This window comes from Papilio polytes, unplaced genomic scaffold (assembly GCF_000836215.1).
Source record: "Papilio polytes unplaced genomic scaffold, Ppol_1.0 DF822400.1, whole genome shotgun sequence".
Lineage (NCBI taxonomy): Eukaryota > Metazoa > Arthropoda > Insecta > Lepidoptera > Papilionidae > Papilio > Papilio polytes.
The window spans coordinates 159726-178697 of NW_013526804.1; the positions used below are offsets into that span (position 1 = coordinate 159726).

Sequence of the window (18972 nt, forward strand, 5' to 3'; positions counted from 1 at the left end):
ATCGTCTTTCACACAATCCCACCATACTTTCTTCGGTCTTCCTCTACCTTTGTAGCCATCCACATTCAATCTTAACACTTTCTGGTTTATGACCCTATCGTCTCGCAAAACATGTCGATACCACGCTAATCTTTTGCTTCTCAATTTCTCAATATGCTTAAGAGAATGACTTCAGATATTAGCTGATAGTATGGAATAGTATATCCGAGTCTCCGTAGGGACAAGAGCAGGTTAAAGATAATAAAAAAAAGTAGAATAAACCTTTTTTAACTGTCATTTTCAACGTCACTCCCGCACAATTCCCATTCGCGAAGTAATTAGTAACCGCAGCTTATTGCTATATAACATCTAAAATTAATTAAAACCCATGACGACGTATCGATAACTGGTATTGTTAAATTGTAACACGAGAATCGATAAACCATTGTTATTTGTGTTAATTATAGCTAAGAAAAGATTATTAAAGACTAGCTATAGCCAGCGACACCGTCCGTACAAAATTTAAAAAAAAACTTAATTAGTCTGTGTTCTTTCAGTCTATATACATTTACATATATGATAACTTTGGGCGAGATCCGTTGAACCGATCTAGAGATACGTAATAACATCCATCCATACTAACATTCACATATTATTAGCTTTCGCCTGCGACTTCTTCCGCGTGGAAATAATAAAACTAGAGTGAGCAGCCTGTGTTCTTTCAAACTATCCTCTATCTCTATGCCAATTTACAAAATACTCGCAACAAACATCCATCTAATTCTCATCTATACTAATATTATAAAAAGGAAAGATTTGTATTTTTGTATGTATTGAAATAACTCAAAAACAAAAATTCCTTCACCATTAAAAAGCTACGCCATCAGTGAATAACATAAGCTATGTTTAAATTTTTTTTACTGTAACAATGATGAAATCGCGAGCAACAGCTAGTTTATATTAGTAATATGGTGAAGAGTAAGATTTTATGATTATAACGACGCTAAAGAAATATTAGATCATTTAGCCGAGTTTCCATTTTTTTAGAACAATCTCTCCGTAAGTTGTCAATATTCGTAGGTGGTATAATTTACCTTTTAAGTTGAGTGTGTCATTTGGGAGGTTGGATCCCTCCCACGCGGGTGTCAATCTCACCGGCTCGTTACGTAGGAAAGGATGCTTTTCACTCTCTGCCGACTCCCAGCCTGGAATGTGAAAAAATCTTATGAAATACATATTGAAAAAATAGTTTTAAAAAACGTACAGTCGGGAAATCCGGTGTTCTACAAAGTTACAATCGTTGGAACATTTGGAAACGAGACGCTGAACGAAAACCAATTCTTTTTTATTTTATATATCTTAAGATGGCAAACGAGCAATCGGCCACTTGAATCCGCCAAACTGGCGAAGCGGAATCGCAATGCGTTGCCTACCCTTAAGCGACAGACGAGGAGACGCACATCAGAGGAAGTTTCCCCTTCCTATGCCGTCTCCTCTACCGTCAAATCCACGTTTTCTTTCCATCCTTCTCTTATAAGAAAAAGGGTGGGAAGGAAAAGGGACTTAAGTAGGGCCGCCGGCACCAGAATTCAACGCTGCTTATTTAAAAAGTTACTGATACTCGGCTAGTTCCTATTTATTATCCCTTCGTTTGCACTAAGGGCTATCTAATTAGTTATTTTTTATGAAGAGGTGGAGTTTATATCGTTGCAATAAAAAAGACATTTTTTCTTTAAGTGAAACACCGCGCGTTTCCTCGATTGTACATTGGAAGTTGAAAATATTAAAACGCTGGGTAAAAGGTGCTTTAAACTGGAAATATTAGATATTGATACTTTCGTTCCTAGCAATAGTTTTCGATTTGAATTGGGCAATAATCTTAGCTTATATGCTCTAGTTTCAATCATACCCTAGGTACCTAGGGTACCTTAATTTGAAAATCTTGTGTAAGAAATAAATAGTTCACGTTTGCAGAGATTTTTATTAAGATCCTCGGGGAGATATCTGTCTAATAGTATATAGTGTTAGCCGTTTGCCCGCGACTTCGTCCGCTTAAAATTAAAGCGTAGAAGTAGCACGTATTCTTTTAGAATATGTTCTACTTTTGAGAGATACGAGGTACCAAACAATCATACATCCAAACATTCGCATTTATATTAGTAAGATTTATTCATCATCGTCATCTACTTGCCCTTATCCCTTATTTAGGGTCGGCACAGTATGCTGCTCTTCCATACAACTCTATCAACCGTCATATCTGAATCCACTCCTTTCTTAAGCATATCCTCTTTCACACAATCCATCCATACTTTCTTCGCTCTTCATCTACCTTTGTAGCCATGCACATTCTTAACATTTTCTGGTTTATGTCCACATCATTTCGTTTCGTAACATGTCCATAACACCAAGATTTATTCTATACTAATATACTTACGCATATAATACGTCGATCTATCGAAATAATACTTATTTGCTATTTAAAATATTTTTAAAACATACGTCAAACTATTTGTATTTGACATACATGTTTCTTATTTTAACGTTTCATTTGTTACGCGTAACACGTTAACCTCTTTGGAGTATAAATAATAACTGCAACAATCGGTCGGTTATCGATAGCAGTAAATTAATTTATACGATTCAAATTGGTACAATCGCCAACAAAAATCCTTGTAACTATTGTAAGGCTTTCTTCGTAAAACCTAATTAAACATTCTGTGCAGATTGATGAAACAAATTACGAGAGATTGAATGAAGCCAAGGAAATATCCTCATTACAATTATAAAGGCTGGTACACACTTTGCCAGAACAGTTAGACAGCACCGGCCAGGCTTATATTGAAGTTGTTACTGAAAAAAAACCCTCTAAAAGGATTTCAAGTCGAAGTTTTGTTAAGCCCGTACAATAATCGATGTATTTAGTCAATAAGCATATTATGAAGTTGCTTGCGACTTCGTCCACGTGAAATTGAAATTGTAAAAAAAAAGCCTATTTTATTCAGCGATAAAGTAGCTTTTTAATGAGGAAATTATTTTTGATATCGGCCCAATTTTTGAGTTATTTCAATACATAAAAAAATATGTTTTCCTCTTTATAATATTAATATAGATAAGTATACATCACTAATCATATTTCATACTAATATTATAAACGTGAAAGATTAGATGGATGGATGGATGTTTATTACAGTTTGTAGCCTAAACGTCTGAACGGATTTTAATGAAATTTGGTATAAATATAGAGGATAGTCTGGAAGAACACATAGGCTACTCACTTTCGTTTTTTTTAATTCCCAACGGACGGAGCGGCGGGCGAACGCTAGTTCATAATATATGTAATTTGATCAAAACATTAAGACAATAGTCCGTAAAAGAAATATTGACACCCAGCAAGTGTTCGTTGTAAACTGTAACATGAGCTATACAAGATTGTAACGTTACTACGAAATGGATACAATTTATTTCACATTAGTATTCGCCTGCGACTCTGTCCGCGTGGTATTAAAAAATTGAAGTAGCCTATGTGTTCTAGCCTATCCTCTTCATGTTTACTAAATTTCATGGAAATCCGTTCAGCAGTTTAGATTACAAACTTCGGCATTTATAATATTAGTAAGAAGTAAGATTAGTATGTCAAGATTTGAAAATCAAAAGATAGAATCCTATGGTCCTTTGTCAAAATGACACACGGACAATAAGAGTTTATGACTTTAATGCATTATGTAAGAATTTTTATTTTTATTGTCTTAATAAAGGCCTATATTATTATTATTATAAGATTAGTATGAAAACATCTATACCAATAATATAAAGAGGAAAACATTGCTTGCTTGTAATGAATAGACTCAGAAATTACTTCGCCGATTTTATAAATTCTTTCACCGTTAGAAAGGTAATTTATCTGTGAGTAACATAGGCTGTGTTTTATTCCACTTCCACACACATTTTTTGATTCCACACGCAAAGCTAGTACTTAATAAAACTTTACTTTTGTTGAACTATTTACTACTGAACATTTTACTTTCTATTGCACAAAACAATGCAATGCATAACGCTATCTCAGAGCTATAGAGGAGAATGATAAAGATAGCAATATTTTTAATAAATATTTATCGACACGTGTAAACCCACGATTATCTACAAGGTCGAAGGCATCGTTCACCTCGCTCTTTTACCGTTATACCCGATTTAACTCAGGTTGAGACGGATGTTGTGGGAGTTTAACATATATTAAACGCAACACGATATTAGAAAACGCATTATTTTCTATACAAAGATATGAAGAACATAAACAAGTTTCTAAAATATTGCAATTGTATTTTTGTTTATTTATTATACAACTGACTATAAAGAAATACTAAATTCAACTAAAGCAAATTAATAGGCTACGGAGAACAAAACCTTACGCATATCTATTGTTATTACTATATCAAAAACTAGCTTTCGCCTGCGACTCCGTCCGCGTGGAATTAAAAAAAAACATTGTAAAATATAGCCTATGTCACTCACAGATAAATTACCTTTCTAACGGTGAAAGAATTTTTAAAATCGGCCCAGTAGTTTTAGAGTCTATTCATTACAAGCAAGCAAAGTTTTCCTCTTTATAATATTATTGTATAGAAAGACGAAGTTTTAAGGTTTATTGTTCACTAATACTATAAATTCTAAAACTTTGTGGAGCAAGTTTCAAGGGCTCTTATACATAATGTATAAGGCAAACTCCACCGCTAACCCAATCAATACATAACCTACAAAACTTTCTTATAATGAACGAATTAACCAACTTTCAATACCATCATCACCAGCTCACTATACGTCCCCACCGGGGGCTCGGAGCCTACCCTAATATGGGGTGACTAGGCCATAGTCAACCACGCTGGCCCAATGCGGGTTGGCCGACTTCACACATATCTTTGAATTTCTTCGCCGATATGTGCAGGTTGCATCACGATGTTTTCCTTCACCGTAAGAACCTCTGGTAAATTATGTACATATGAAAATTCGAAAAATCGAAAATCACATTGGTGCACGGCGGGATTCGAACCCAAGACCTGTAGATTACAAGTCAAGTGTTCAAACCACTGAGCCACCGACGCTCTTAAACTTTCAATACCAATTCTAATAATTAACTTCTGTACGGATTAAGGCTCCATAATCAACAGTATCAAAAGGGACCAAATTGATTTACAAAGTAATGTATTTTGTTCCTTTATAAACACTTAGATCGTGACACATGAAACTAAAATATCGCACAACTGTTTAGTCTCTCTCGAACTTATATGAAGCGCACACTACTCGATTTTTAGTAGTGTAAATCGACAATTAAGTCAAAGTTATGCGCCCTTAATTAACAGTTGGAGTTTCATAGAATTAAGTAAGTCGCCACAGGCAATAATGTGGTCAACAAAGCTTCGAAACATATGCAGGTTGCTAAATGTTTACAATTTGCCTAAGCAAATTTCAAACCTTCAGAATTTAGAATCTGTCGGTGACATGGTAACCCAGTAACCTTATAGAAGAGACGTTCGTGAGAACACAAAGCATTCCTCACAGTTATGACAGTTTCACACAAGGGTAAACAGTGAGATAGTACCTTAGATCTATGCAGTATTACAAGTTTTGAACGCATAGTTATGGCCGGAACGTAACTACGGCACTATACGTCCTCGATGTGTGCAGTCAAACAATAGGAGCACTGCAATATCCAACTGCACTGTCTAACTATCCCTCGTGTGAAACTATTAATATTCATCTGTACCTACAGTTTTCAGCTCAAATATGTCATTGTGCTAAAGAGATGTCTCATAACAAACGCATTTGCTCTACAAAGTCTAAAGTACGTTTATGCAGTAATTATTTATTTTAATGACAACCGACTCATTGTGTGCGTTTAACTATACAGTATATTATACTAGCTATTGTGTCCGGCTTCATCCGCATGGAATTATAAAAACTTTTATTGTTCTAAACTTGAAATTTTCTATTGTAAATCTCAAAATTCAAATGCACATACATTGGTTAACAATTACCGTTTCTATGGCAACTTTGCTTCCATAATTTTGTCACCTATGTATTTGTCCTTTTTCCGCAAGACGGATTTTTCCAAATTATATATTCCCTTACTTTAATATCGTAAAAACATATAGCCCAAAGCGTGTTGTAAGTGTTGGGCTTAAATTATAAAAGAATTATTAAATATACTGTGATTGCTGACATCCTACATAAGAGTACGTACGATTTATTATATTAAGTACTAGCTTTCGCCCGCGACTCCGTCCGCGTGGAATTAAAAAAAGAAAAGTAAGTAGCCTATGTGTTCTTCCAGACTATGTTCTACATCTATGCCAAATTTCATCAAGTTCCTTTCAGCCGTTTAAGCTACAAACTCTAACAAACATCCATCCATCTAAACTTTCACATTTATAATATTATATACTAGCTTTCGCCCCCCACCCCGTCCGCGTGGAATTAAAAAAAGAAAAGTAGCCTATGTGTTCTTTCAGACTATGTATTACATATGTGCCAAATTTCATCGAGATCCGTTTAGCAGTTTAAGCTACAAACTCTAACAAACATCTATCCATCTAAACATTTGCATTTATATTATTAGTTAGTACGATATGATAGACAGATAGATTAGTACTGATAGATATATATTAAATAGGAAACTGATTAGCACACTTTTATAGGCCGATAAGTTATATCAGCCGGTGGGCGGGAGTAACTGTAAAAGTTCACTAGCGCCCTCCTTTTATACCATTTTCTATAGTCATGTAGGTTTTCCGTATTTTCTGACAAAAACAATAGATAGCAGCGCCATTGACCGGGCTTTGCATCCACGTTTGACTGTAATTCTCTATTTCCTAATATAGTTAAATCGTTATTTAACTTAGTGATTACTTAACGACCGAGTTCTTGACATTGCATGAGTCACGTTCTATTTGTGTCTACAGATTGTCTAACTTAAGTAAAGATAAAGTTGGTCGAGTCATTAAATGGCAGGCAATACAGCCGTATATATAGCGTAGCTTAGTTTAAAAAAGTGTGTCTTTGAACTTTATGTTCAACCAATAAAAATAACGAAAGATTTTTAAAAATAAAAGAATCGACAAATCAAATAAATTAAAAAGCGTATACCAAAAATGTCATTTGAAATCGAATAAAAAACAAAACAGCCCAACCCTATCAGATAAACGGTATGATATATTTCGTAATTTATTCAACGTTTCATAGACAATGGATATATTGTACAATAAGCCGTTAGGGAAAAGATTTATTTTTTATGGCGACCTTTCGAGGAAAAACACAATTATATCTACACTAGCTTTCGCCCGCGACTCCGTTCGCGTGGAATTAAAAAAACAAAAGTGAGTAACCTATGTGTTCTTCTAGGCTATCCTCTACATCTGTGTCAAATTTCGTCGAGATCTGTTCAGTCGTTTAGACTACAAACTCGAACAAACATTCATCCATCTAAACTTTCGCATTTATAATATTAGTAAGATATATAAGTTAACCCTAAATAGATATAAACCAGAAACGATACAATCGAATTACATATGTGCAAGTGGCCGGCGGTATTCGCCAAAATAGCGAAATCACCTCTGCCCATATACATCTGCATTAGTAAATTTCTAACCTACAACATACAACAGGGAAGGGAACGCACAGAAAGAGGTTATTGTCCTACGCGTCCCAATTTCTTTTTCCATCCTTGTATGCAAAGGTTGGCAGGGCGAAGTAAAATTAGGCCTCCTACACACACGAAGTACGGAATTACTTTCTTCACGCCTCTATTCTATATGGTCGTGGTGATGTTATTGCAAGGTCTACCACAAGAGATGTTATTGTATTTGTTCGAAGGGTAGAGAGGTAGGTAGATAGGGTATCTTAATTTAACTAAAACGTTATATTTTATTCCTCTTGTTTATTCTGATAATTCAATTTTTATCTTACTTCTAACTAATATTATAAATGCGTAAGTTTAGATGGATGTATGTTTGTTAGAGTTTGTAGCCTAAACAGCTGAACAGATCTCTGATCGATAATCTGGAAGAACACATAGGCTACTCACTTTTTTTTTAACTCCACGCGGACGAAGTCGCGGGCGAAAGCTAGTTATATAAATCTGTTTATATTTATCATATTTCGTGCACGACAGTACCGCAAGAAATAAATCCTATTTATGAAATCGCTATACGGTCGTAAAATGTTTATGGCTAGAGTCGGTTGATACGATAGAATACTGACCTCAGTAGAATACCATTATTGTGAGAGTGTACTACAATAAAAAATTTAGAACAAAGTCGAAAATAACTATTTATTCCTTTATAAGAGAATAATTGTGATTTACTCATTATCAGGTAAACATCATACTATATGTTCATCATCTCCCCTGCCTTATCCTACTCCCGTAGGGTCAGTGCCCTAGGTTTTCGTCCTCCAAATAACTCTATCATGCGTCATCTCTCACCACTCCCTTTTTGATCATGTCACCTTTCACGCAATCCATCCATCTCTTTCTACGTCTACCTCTACCGGTTTACCTCCAAATTCATAACTAACGGTCCTTCTTGTTACATGCGATTCATCTCTTATAATATGCCCATACCCTAACCTTTTACTCCTTATTTTCTCAACCACTGGGGTTACTCTCAAACTTCCTACCATAAAAAAACATACTATATGTTGTGACCCAAAAAAAATTAAATCTATAGTCTGCCGCAAAATCGATAGCAAAACAGAAGCAAAAACACATATATACATTGGCTTATACCGGCTATTATAGTATGGAATTTGATTCGTTGCAGAGAACTATTTAGTAACTGCTTATTGCTAATAAGGTGGAGAAAACAATGCTTTTTGCTTGAGATTTTTGCTTGTTTTCAGTTCGTTCGTTCTGTTACGGGTAAGATTGACGACTGGCAACCCTATGCATATATTGCATTAAAAAGTACACAAACGGCGTTCACGACACCGTCAAAGAATAGAGTAGGGGATCGATTGTTCGTTCACAAAGACAAATGTGCGCTAATTCATTTAAGGTCGGGTAAGAACAATATTAATAAATATGCAACGAAGTCTTGCTGTAACTTGACACCGCTGGTTTACTGGATGGCTGCGCAGCTGTCCTTGCGTTGCACTTTGCTGGCATTTAGTTTTACTTTCTTACTAATTTAATTAAATAGGTATGAGATGGTAAGATAGTCCAATAGCTATAATGACTAAATTATCGCACAAATGCGATTGTCGATTGTTTCGCAGCCCATTCAACTATTTAGTTGCACAACTAATAATCGAATAGTTCGCGCACCATATAAGTAAATGGGAATCAAAACGCTAAACACTTTTGTGATAGTTTATAAAAAACCTTATTTTATTGTTTACATTTGTCAAATTCTCAATTGCATGTAAAAATCGCCGTTAACATAATAAAGAATCATTCAAAACTATTCTCTGATTGCCGACATCCTACGTCACAAAGTGTGTTTGCGATTTATTACGTTAGTACAGAAGTATAGATCAGTCCATTTTTTAAATAGTTATTTAAAAATTAATACATGTTTAAAAAGCACGTTTACAAAGCAACCTTCAGATAGCTCTGCAGGTGACTGTTATCTGCATAGAATATAAATTACAAGTTTACAAAAACGTGCGTTGAAACTGCATTCTTATGCAGGTTGGGCAACATATGCTACAGGCGTAAAGTAAACTATTTTTTAAAACCGTTTAAAACATACAACACCATGTACATCTTACTAATATTATAATTGCGAAAGATTAGATGGATGGATGTTTATTACATTTTGTAGCCTCAACGGCTGAACGAATCTCGATGAAATTTGGCATAGACGTAGAGGATAGTCTTAAAGAACTCATAGGCTACTCGCTTTTGTTTTTTTTTAATCCACGCGGACGGATTCGCGGGCGAAAGCTAGTATTTTACACTTTAAAAGTAAATTATTTTAAGCTGTAAACGGAGCAATTGAACTAAGGGAAACGTTTTAAATTGATCGCCGTATTTCTTTAATAAACAGTACATCTATACTAACATTATAAAGAGGAAAGATTTGTATTTTTGTATGTATTGAAATAAGTCAAAAACTACTGGGCCGATTTCCAAATTTTTTTCACTATTTAAGAGCAACGTTATCACTGAGTAACATACGCTATATTTTTTGTTATTTTTTAAATTTCAAGCGGAAGAAGTCGCGAGCAATAGCTAGTTTAAATATATACAGAAATCATAATATTGTCATTAAAAACATATTTTAATTAGTCAAGTTAATGACAAAGATAATATTTAAATACGAAAGTGAACTCTAGGCAAGTTGCATTGAAAGTGACCATAAAATGTAATATAGAAAAAAAATTAAAATCATAAATCGTCTTTTGACCATTTACCATTTTCATACAACCCTTCCCTGCTAAAAATAAAACCGGTCTTAAGATATTCAAAGAATCCGCGAGGAATTAAATGACCAGTTGGTTACCAAAAGGTATAATAAAAATTACCACATGTCAGAACTTATACAAGTATGATACATGACTTGAGGGGATATCTACATCTATACTATTATAATAAAGCGTAAACACACACTTCTTTGTTGCCTAAGATATCAGCAATTACAGCATATTTTGAATAATTCTTTTTTTAATAAAAACCCCTACACTTACGTCATGCTTAAGGATATATATTTTCACGACATTAAACTTAGAGGGTAAATATTTTGGATAAAAACCTAATGTGGGAAAGAGACCACAAGTTGCTGCCAACATTAAGAAATCCAGACTGTCAAGGTTTGTCATGTCATGTTATCTTGAAATTTTCTATTGATAATTTGACAAATGTTAATAATAAAATTAAATTTTGATAATTTCATGCGGATGAAGTCGCACTGGAACAGCTAGTAGCTTTATATTCACAGAGTACATGGCACGAAAATTTCCGATAAAGTATTCATATCATCGGTAATGCAAACACAAAATATCAGTACAACGCCCAGCCCGCATCGTTTTATATTCAAGTGCTTTTACTTATTAGTCATATGCATTTAAATATAACCATTAGATTGATTGAAAGCGTATTTTAACTCACAACAAATCTTACTAACATTATAAATGCGAGAGTTCAGATGTTTGTTAGAGTTTGTAGTCTAAACTGCTAAACGGATCTCGATGAAATTTGGCATACCTAGATGTAGAGGATAGTCTGGAAAAACATATATGCTACTTGCTTTTGTTTTCTTTTTAATACAACATATATGGAGTCCCGGGAGAAAGACAATAGTATATATTGTTGCCAATTTTAGATTATAAAATACCTATCTTTGTTCTGTTTTCAGTTTACGCAATTCATATCTTTCTATTGTTTTATTTTTATTTTAATTATAGAAATTTGAGATTATTGTTTACGTTTGTCAAATTATCAATAGCAAATGTCAAAATGACATGACATGACAAACCTTGGAAATCTTGCTTTCTTGATGTTGGCAGCAACTTATGGTCTCTTTCCCACATTAGGGATTTTATCCAAAATATTTACCCGTAAGTTTAACGGCGTGAAAATATATAGCCTAAAGCGTGACGTAAGTGTAGGGATTTTTATTAAAGAAAGAATTATTCAAAAATATGCTGTAATTGCTGACATCTTAGGCAACAAAGAAGTGTGTGTTTACGCTTTATTATATTAGTATAGATAACAAGAAAACTAAACATACTTAGTTTTCGCAAATGTACAATAAAAATGGTAGTATGAAATCGCCAAGAGAACAAGAATACAATGAATAAGGAAAGAAAGTTGTAAAGTAAATAGAATTAAGACTTAAGTTCTTAAGATTACTCCTAGTAAGTCACGTTGGAACATTAATGTTTATTTTAGAACTAAAATACCTACAAAAATACAAAACGTTTATAACTTCGTTGTAATATAATTAATATCGGACGTCCCAACATGGCCCAGTAAATAATTAGTTGACCTAAAATAATTCAATTTACTATCACAGAGTCGGAAGCGACGGAATTAGGATACTGCATAGCAATTTTATATTGAAGCTAAAATCCTTTTCAATTATCTATATCGGAAAATAATTTAAACAACACAATACAATCCAACCAATAATAACAGCTTTCGCCCGCGACTGCATCCGCGTGAAATTAAAAAAACAAAAGTAAGTAGCCAGTATTCTTCCAGACTATCCTCTACATCTATGTATTTCGTCGAGATCCTTTCAGCAATTTAGGCTACAAACTCTAACAAACATCCATCCATCTAAATTATCTAATCCTGTTCGGGCGCACAATAGCTAGGCATGAATTCAATCTATGTATGGGTCATCGAAACCAGTAATACTTTGTAATATTCTAGAAAGTTCGGGAATTTCCATTCTAGTTTTAACCCTAGACCAATATAACAAGACATCGTTACTTTAAAGCCAAACTTGCGTGTGCATAGAATAAGTTGTTATAAACAGAATGAACCTCGCATAAGTAATAAACAATGTGTCGATAGATTTCGTTGTAACTAAAGATAGATAACTGGGTCAGCGGTTGAGACAAATTGTCTAAAATAAGATAACGGGCGTGATAATATTTAGGGCAGACCATTTATTAACTGGTTCACTATTAATTCAAGAGAACTTAATAAGAATGTATACAAATTTATAAATGAACTAGGTTTCGCCCGCGACTCCGTCCGCGTGGAATTATAAAAACGTGAGTATCCTATGTGTTCTTTCAGACTATTCATCGAGATCCGTTCAGCCGTTTAGGTTACAAATTCTAACAAACCATCCATCCGTGTATCTAAACTTTCGCATTTATAATATTAGTAAAAAATAACATTGAAAACACTTTTAGAAATCCTACTTGTTCATCTGTATTACTTTTAGTCTTTGCCCTCTGGACATACCTACTCTATGCCTTTCTAAAGTATGCAGACCTAATTCCAGGTTATAAAATTAATTACATTCAAGTTTATAAAACAAAATAGACCAAAGTATACTAAAATGCCATAAAAGCTATCCGTTCTTGATCTAATTGCATTAATTAATTCGCCTGTACCGTTCAAAAGGATCCCAGGGAACGCATCGCCTCCGCCCTGAGCCTAATGGGGCACTCCAGTATCTAGTACATACCTTCATTACGACTCGACATACTTTGCCCATCGTATACTTCGCTAATGGACGTTTTGCTTTAACTGTGCTATATTTTGTTGCATAAAACTTATTAAAATATAGCCTATGTTATTCACTGATAACGTAGCTTTTTAATGCTAAAAGAATTTTTAAAATGAAGCCAGTAGTTTTTGAGTTATTTAAATATATACGAAATTCCTAAAACACAAGTGTTGCCTCTTTAAAACATCTAGCATATAAACAATTTAATGCTTTATTATTTCTTATTACTTTTATTTGTCTGCACTCAGAGTCTTAGAGACTAAAACAGCTACTCAGTGTAGATTTTCCGTTCAATCATACATTGAGAGACACATTAATTTGTTGTTATATGGTTGATTTCTATTATTATTAAATAAATGTTTGTTTATAATTACATTTTCTTAACATTGTACATACGTTATTACCCTATTTCAATAGAATATTCAATAGAATTTAGAAACACTAATTTCTAAATGCTGTCATACTTAACTCACAAAGGTATACTTTCACCAAAACTGTTACGAACAGTGGCTTATTGTCAATACGCCATCGTCCATTGTTAATTCGGCACGGTTAGGTAATAGAAAGTTTTAAGATTGTTTAGATAACAACCTCAAAATTATCACTAGTTTGGTCTTTTGCTTGAAAAAAACTCGATTTTAGCAAATAATTAATGTTTACTAAATGCTCGCTGATGAAACAATGTGGACGGTTTTTAAAATGCCAAAGGGAGTGATAGAAGGACGCACCTGACCGGTCTAGAATCTAAAAATGTTAAATACATAAATACTTAAAATAAGACCATATTTGAAGCTGACGTCTAAACCTATCCTTTTTTTTTTTTAAACCTATCCTAGATAATGATATCCATAATGATTATCATCGCGAACAAAGTCGCAGGAAATCAGCTAGTCTTACTAATATTATAAATGCCAAAGGTTTGGATAGAAGTCTGTAGTCTAAACGGCTGAACAGATCTCGATAAAATTTGGCACAAATGTATGACACATTGTTTTTTTTATTTCACACAGAAGGAGTCGCGGGCGAAAGCTAGTGAGATTTAAATAAAATATATTCGGCGATACTGCTTGTGCACAGATAAGCAAATCAGAGAGCATCAAGGTTATGAAATCGATGAGGCCATATGTCTCCGACTTATGAAATATGATAACACGTTTTTACACTTCAATACACAGCAATAATCTTGACAAGATCATTCCAGTAAGGATGAATCTTATTCACGTTCATTTTACTATACTATTTTGTAAGAATAATCTAAATTTTCACATCCCTACGTCATAGTGACGTCACAGCAGTACCCTCGGCGTTCCTTATACCCTGTATATCATAATAATAGAATAGACTTACGTCCAGATCGTCCTTGCGGCATAACGATACCGCTCCTCTGGTCGGGTCGCAGGAGGCTCTCGGCCTCCGCCCCGCCTTGATGCGTCATCTCCATTGCGAATCACTGACACATCGAGGACATAACACCAAGAGTGTAAGCCACGTCAAATATCTGTGGACGAAAAGACAATCGTTAGTTTGACAGTAAAAATGACCTCAAATCGAAAAATTATTGCCATCCCAGTCATTCACATTGAAAAAACTGAGATAAAAATATGAGATCTTTCGGATAAATTCAAGATTATACGACAAACGAATGTGAAAACTATTTTTGGATTAGTGTTGCTACCAGGATGTCATAAGAGTTAGGGCACTATTATACAAAAATATTTTTGTAACTAAATATGAACGAAAATGAGAATGAAGAATGTTTTTTCATGATAGATTTTGCTAGTGACCTCTAAAAGTGTAAATTTATCTTGACACATAATTCTAGGTATGTTGTATTCTTATCGTGCTTAGTAACCGTTTTTAAACCGGTTTTAAAATTATCATTATTATATCAGGCTTTATTGATACGTTTTATGCATATTATTACGTAGCTTGACATTAATAATCTAAAGGAAATAACTTTATCTTAAAACATTAACAATTGAATTTAGATGATTAAAAATATCTCATTGAATTCTTTTAATGGCCACCTTCAATAAAAGAAACGTTTATTTAAATTTGAATTTGGAACATTTGAAAAAAAATCGAAAGATTGTCAGCAGCGTTTCATTAAAAACTATGTTGTTAGTTAATATTTTACCACTGGCCCTTTATAAACGTGATTTTATTTTTTAAAGACAAATAATTCTATAACATACTGGCACATAACCGCATTGTGTTCATATTTAAACACGTGCAGTGTTGACAGATAAGTCTATTTGTATTCACAATATTATCTGTTTATGAAATACAACGTATACAAGCTTTTATGCTGGTTACATATTAATAAAGACACTACGTTTAATCAATTTAATGAATTGTTGAGCAATTAACGGTCGTCTTCAAAGCAATCTTCATACCATTTAATTATTGTTAATGGCAACTCTCACGCGACAGATAATAAATTCAATTATAGAGTATATTCTCGCAATCCGAGAGTTAGGTCAACTGTCAATTGATGATTCAATTGCATCTAGAACTGGCTGAATGCAATGTTATTAAATTATAACTATATTTTGATTGCATTGAGCGATTTACCGCATTATTAAATCTGTTTATGGTTGTTTCGAGATCGCATTTTCATAACTTGTTATGTTTTGATGTTTTCATCAGAAAATTACGGTACAACGTTAAATGTCGCCTATAAATGTCATTTTAAACACAGTAGATCATTCCCATAACATTGAATTTGTTAAGGGACATTGAAGTTGTGAATAAAATTCCTGTCCGAACGGAAATGACGGAGCAAACCGCATTATACCGGTTCAGGGCTGACCAAATATGGCCGGATTCTGATCGTTTCTGATAGTGCACTAATGCTTGGTTTATACTTAGCCAGGCCATTGAAAGAACTCACTGGCGCCAGTTAGTGTTCCTATGCAAGTTGAATGCCGGTCCAGTTATGGAGCGCTACTATGCTACTGATGCTAAGTGTGAACTCGCCATTAGATGGACTTTACGCGTTCCAAAAGGAAAGCTGTACAATCTACAATTAAGTGTCTTTGACCTGAGGACAGAAGATATTGTACATAAGGCCTTTTAGATTAGAAAATTAATTTGATTTTTAGAAATGACGCTGTTGAAACGTTTGTTTTATTATTGTGTTACAGAATTGAATAATTTCTATAATTTTTCGTATTTAATATTTAATAAATTACTTACTAGCTATAAAAAAATCTTACACAAACAAAACACATTTGTTTTTTAAAACAGTCTAAAAAATTTCACATATAAACAATTTTGAGCTGAAGTTATCGTTTAAAATTACTCACTTCCTTTATATTTGTATGACATAACTACATTATGAGACAACAAAGAACTCAATTTGCATGTCGTTTTCTTTGTCATGTCACTCCAACGTCGCCGGGATAGGTCCCATATCTCTGTCAATAATATGTTGGTTTAATTCTTCAAATTGGAGCTGATAAATCAGCATTTTTAATTGTCTGTTTATGAATTGATTTTTGAAAGGCGTTGCAGTTAAATTGTTACAATGCAAGGAACATTTTATCTATGCATGTTTTAAGTCCCAGACGTAAGTAGGTCGGGTGCGACAACCTATTTAGTTCCTGAAGTCGACTTTCTCAAAGGTGTAAGAAAAAAAAAACGCTTCAAACAATGCGACATTATTACGCCGAGAGCGTTCATCACTTGAATAAACTGTCCTTTTTAAAAAATGTAAAATAGAACTGTCTTTTTAAAATTTCCATGCCCCGTGTATTTTAACGCGAGATATTTTTCATTCTACATTGAATAGATGAATGAGATATGAGAAATAATTTATTATCTACAGTTGTAGAATGGAGTTCCATTACAGAGACGAAGTACAGTCGGGGATACTGACAGTGTATCACTTTGAAGTATATAGTTGTTTGAAAGATTTGTACGTATTAAAACTGCGAAACGGAACTTAAATGTGTCTGTACGAAAAAGATCTGCCAGTAGTACACGTCTTATTATCCCGTCGTTAGTGCAACACACTGCAACCTAATTGGTGTGGTAAGAAGCAGGATTTGCCTTTGCAATGAACAAAGCATTTTTTATATTTATATAACACCGCGGATTTCCACGACTGTACATATTGGTTTTTATTTCAATAAAGTAATTTTGCCCACGTATAGTCGAGGATCATAATTTCCTACCCATTTTGGTGTTATTACATTTGGATTTCAAACGAAATCTTACCTAAATATACACTTACTATAACTTATTCATATGTCACGTAAGTTTAATTCTTAGACTGTATGCGTCGTTATTTCGCATTTTGTAAGAATAAAATAATTATAATAGCTCAATATGAACAAATAACAACGTTATAGGTTAGCTGCTGATAGTCTAAACAATCATTATGAATGTAAATAGAACAATATGTACCATCTAAGCACGGAAAACCCACAGATAAGGATTGTTTACATGTGTCTTTATTAGGTTACGGTAACACTTGCATTTTGTAAAAGAATCTTAAATTATCTTATCTTTTAATGAATGCGACTACTGATTTTTTATAACTCTGTATATTTTGATGTAATGTGTTAAATATTTATTGAAAAACGGAACGTAACTTATTTAAAATTATTCTAAATCCGGAAACGGATGTTTCTTTGTAAACAATGACGAATTTGAAATGCGTAATTTTTGTTTTAATATGTCATGTGCCAGTTATAGCGCGTACATATTTCAAGTGTCGCATGGCAATATAATGAAAGATAATTGATAATTATTAAGTTAATTTAATATTTTAGGGAAGTGAATTTAAACGAATTAATATCATCTTAAAATTATATTGGATTATTGTTAGATCGTTACACATCCTTAATTTTACAATAAACATTTCTTGTAATGTATGTAATATGTTCAACTATTCTCAATAAATATTTCCTACAAAAATGGACATAACAGATTTATTTTTACATAATTTTTCTCGCATAAACATGTGCCAATGCTGCAGTTATGACATCCAATCGCGTTATCTTGTTAGCTATGTGTTTAAAGAACATATCTGTGAGAAATCTATTCACACAGGTTATTGATGGTATATGACCACGCCAATACAATATACAGTAAACCGTAACATTGCCAAGCAAAAACGTAGCATATCTTTTACACTAAACCAATTTATTTTTAAGATTAAACGATAAAAATACGTTCTCCCGTCATAAATAATAATGTTGATAAAAAGTTTTACATCTTATTAGATCAAAACGTGCTCTAATAGCGCGTGGTCCGTGACATTTTCTGCAACATAACACTTACCACAACACATTCAGTCAACACTATGAATAGTAACACAAAATAACTGCACAACTGTATTTATTCGAGATGTTTTATAACTTTAATTCAATAAAAATCACAGGTCAAAAATGTAACCAGCGTGGAGACGTCTACCCACGCTCGCGTCTGTCGGTCAGTAAATCAGGCAGATTATGTTATAGTTAGGTAGGGTTAGATATCTACATCGCCTAAAAAAATTGTTCGGTCCTATTCAGTCGTTCATTCTGCCATTCGTTGAACCTTACCTCGGGGTTCCACTGCTGAATCGGCAAACATTAACATGTTGCCATCGCTCTTATTTTCTCTGAAAACCCTGAGATAACGATATGCCCTTTGTTTGGATGTTTTGGCCATAGAAACCTACATAGAAAGTGTTGTCACAAAATTAGATATGTGTATCAAATTAAAATGCATTTTTAAAGTTCATCTATACTAAAAAAAAAAAATTAACATTTGATTTTGGGCATATAAAATTTAACTACGTTTGGTGAAAATCATAAAAAGCGCA

At 33.6% G+C, this 18972-nt stretch overlaps 1 protein-coding gene across 1 annotated transcript in view; it reads right to left on the minus strand.

Moving 5' to 3' along the window:
• Nucleotides 1-18643, minus strand: part of LOC106106128 (equilibrative nucleoside transporter 2) — a 26469-nt gene extending 7826 nt beyond the window's left edge. The window contains 3 exon segments of the mRNA XM_013286666.1: nucleotides 1074-1184; nucleotides 14505-14655; nucleotides 18447-18643. Of these exon segments, the coding sequence (XP_013142120.1) occupies nucleotides 1074-1184; nucleotides 14505-14598 (205 nt within the window). The 5' untranslated portion in view covers nucleotides 14599-14655; nucleotides 18447-18643.
• Between the last annotated feature and the right edge of the window lie 329 nt (nucleotides 18644-18972).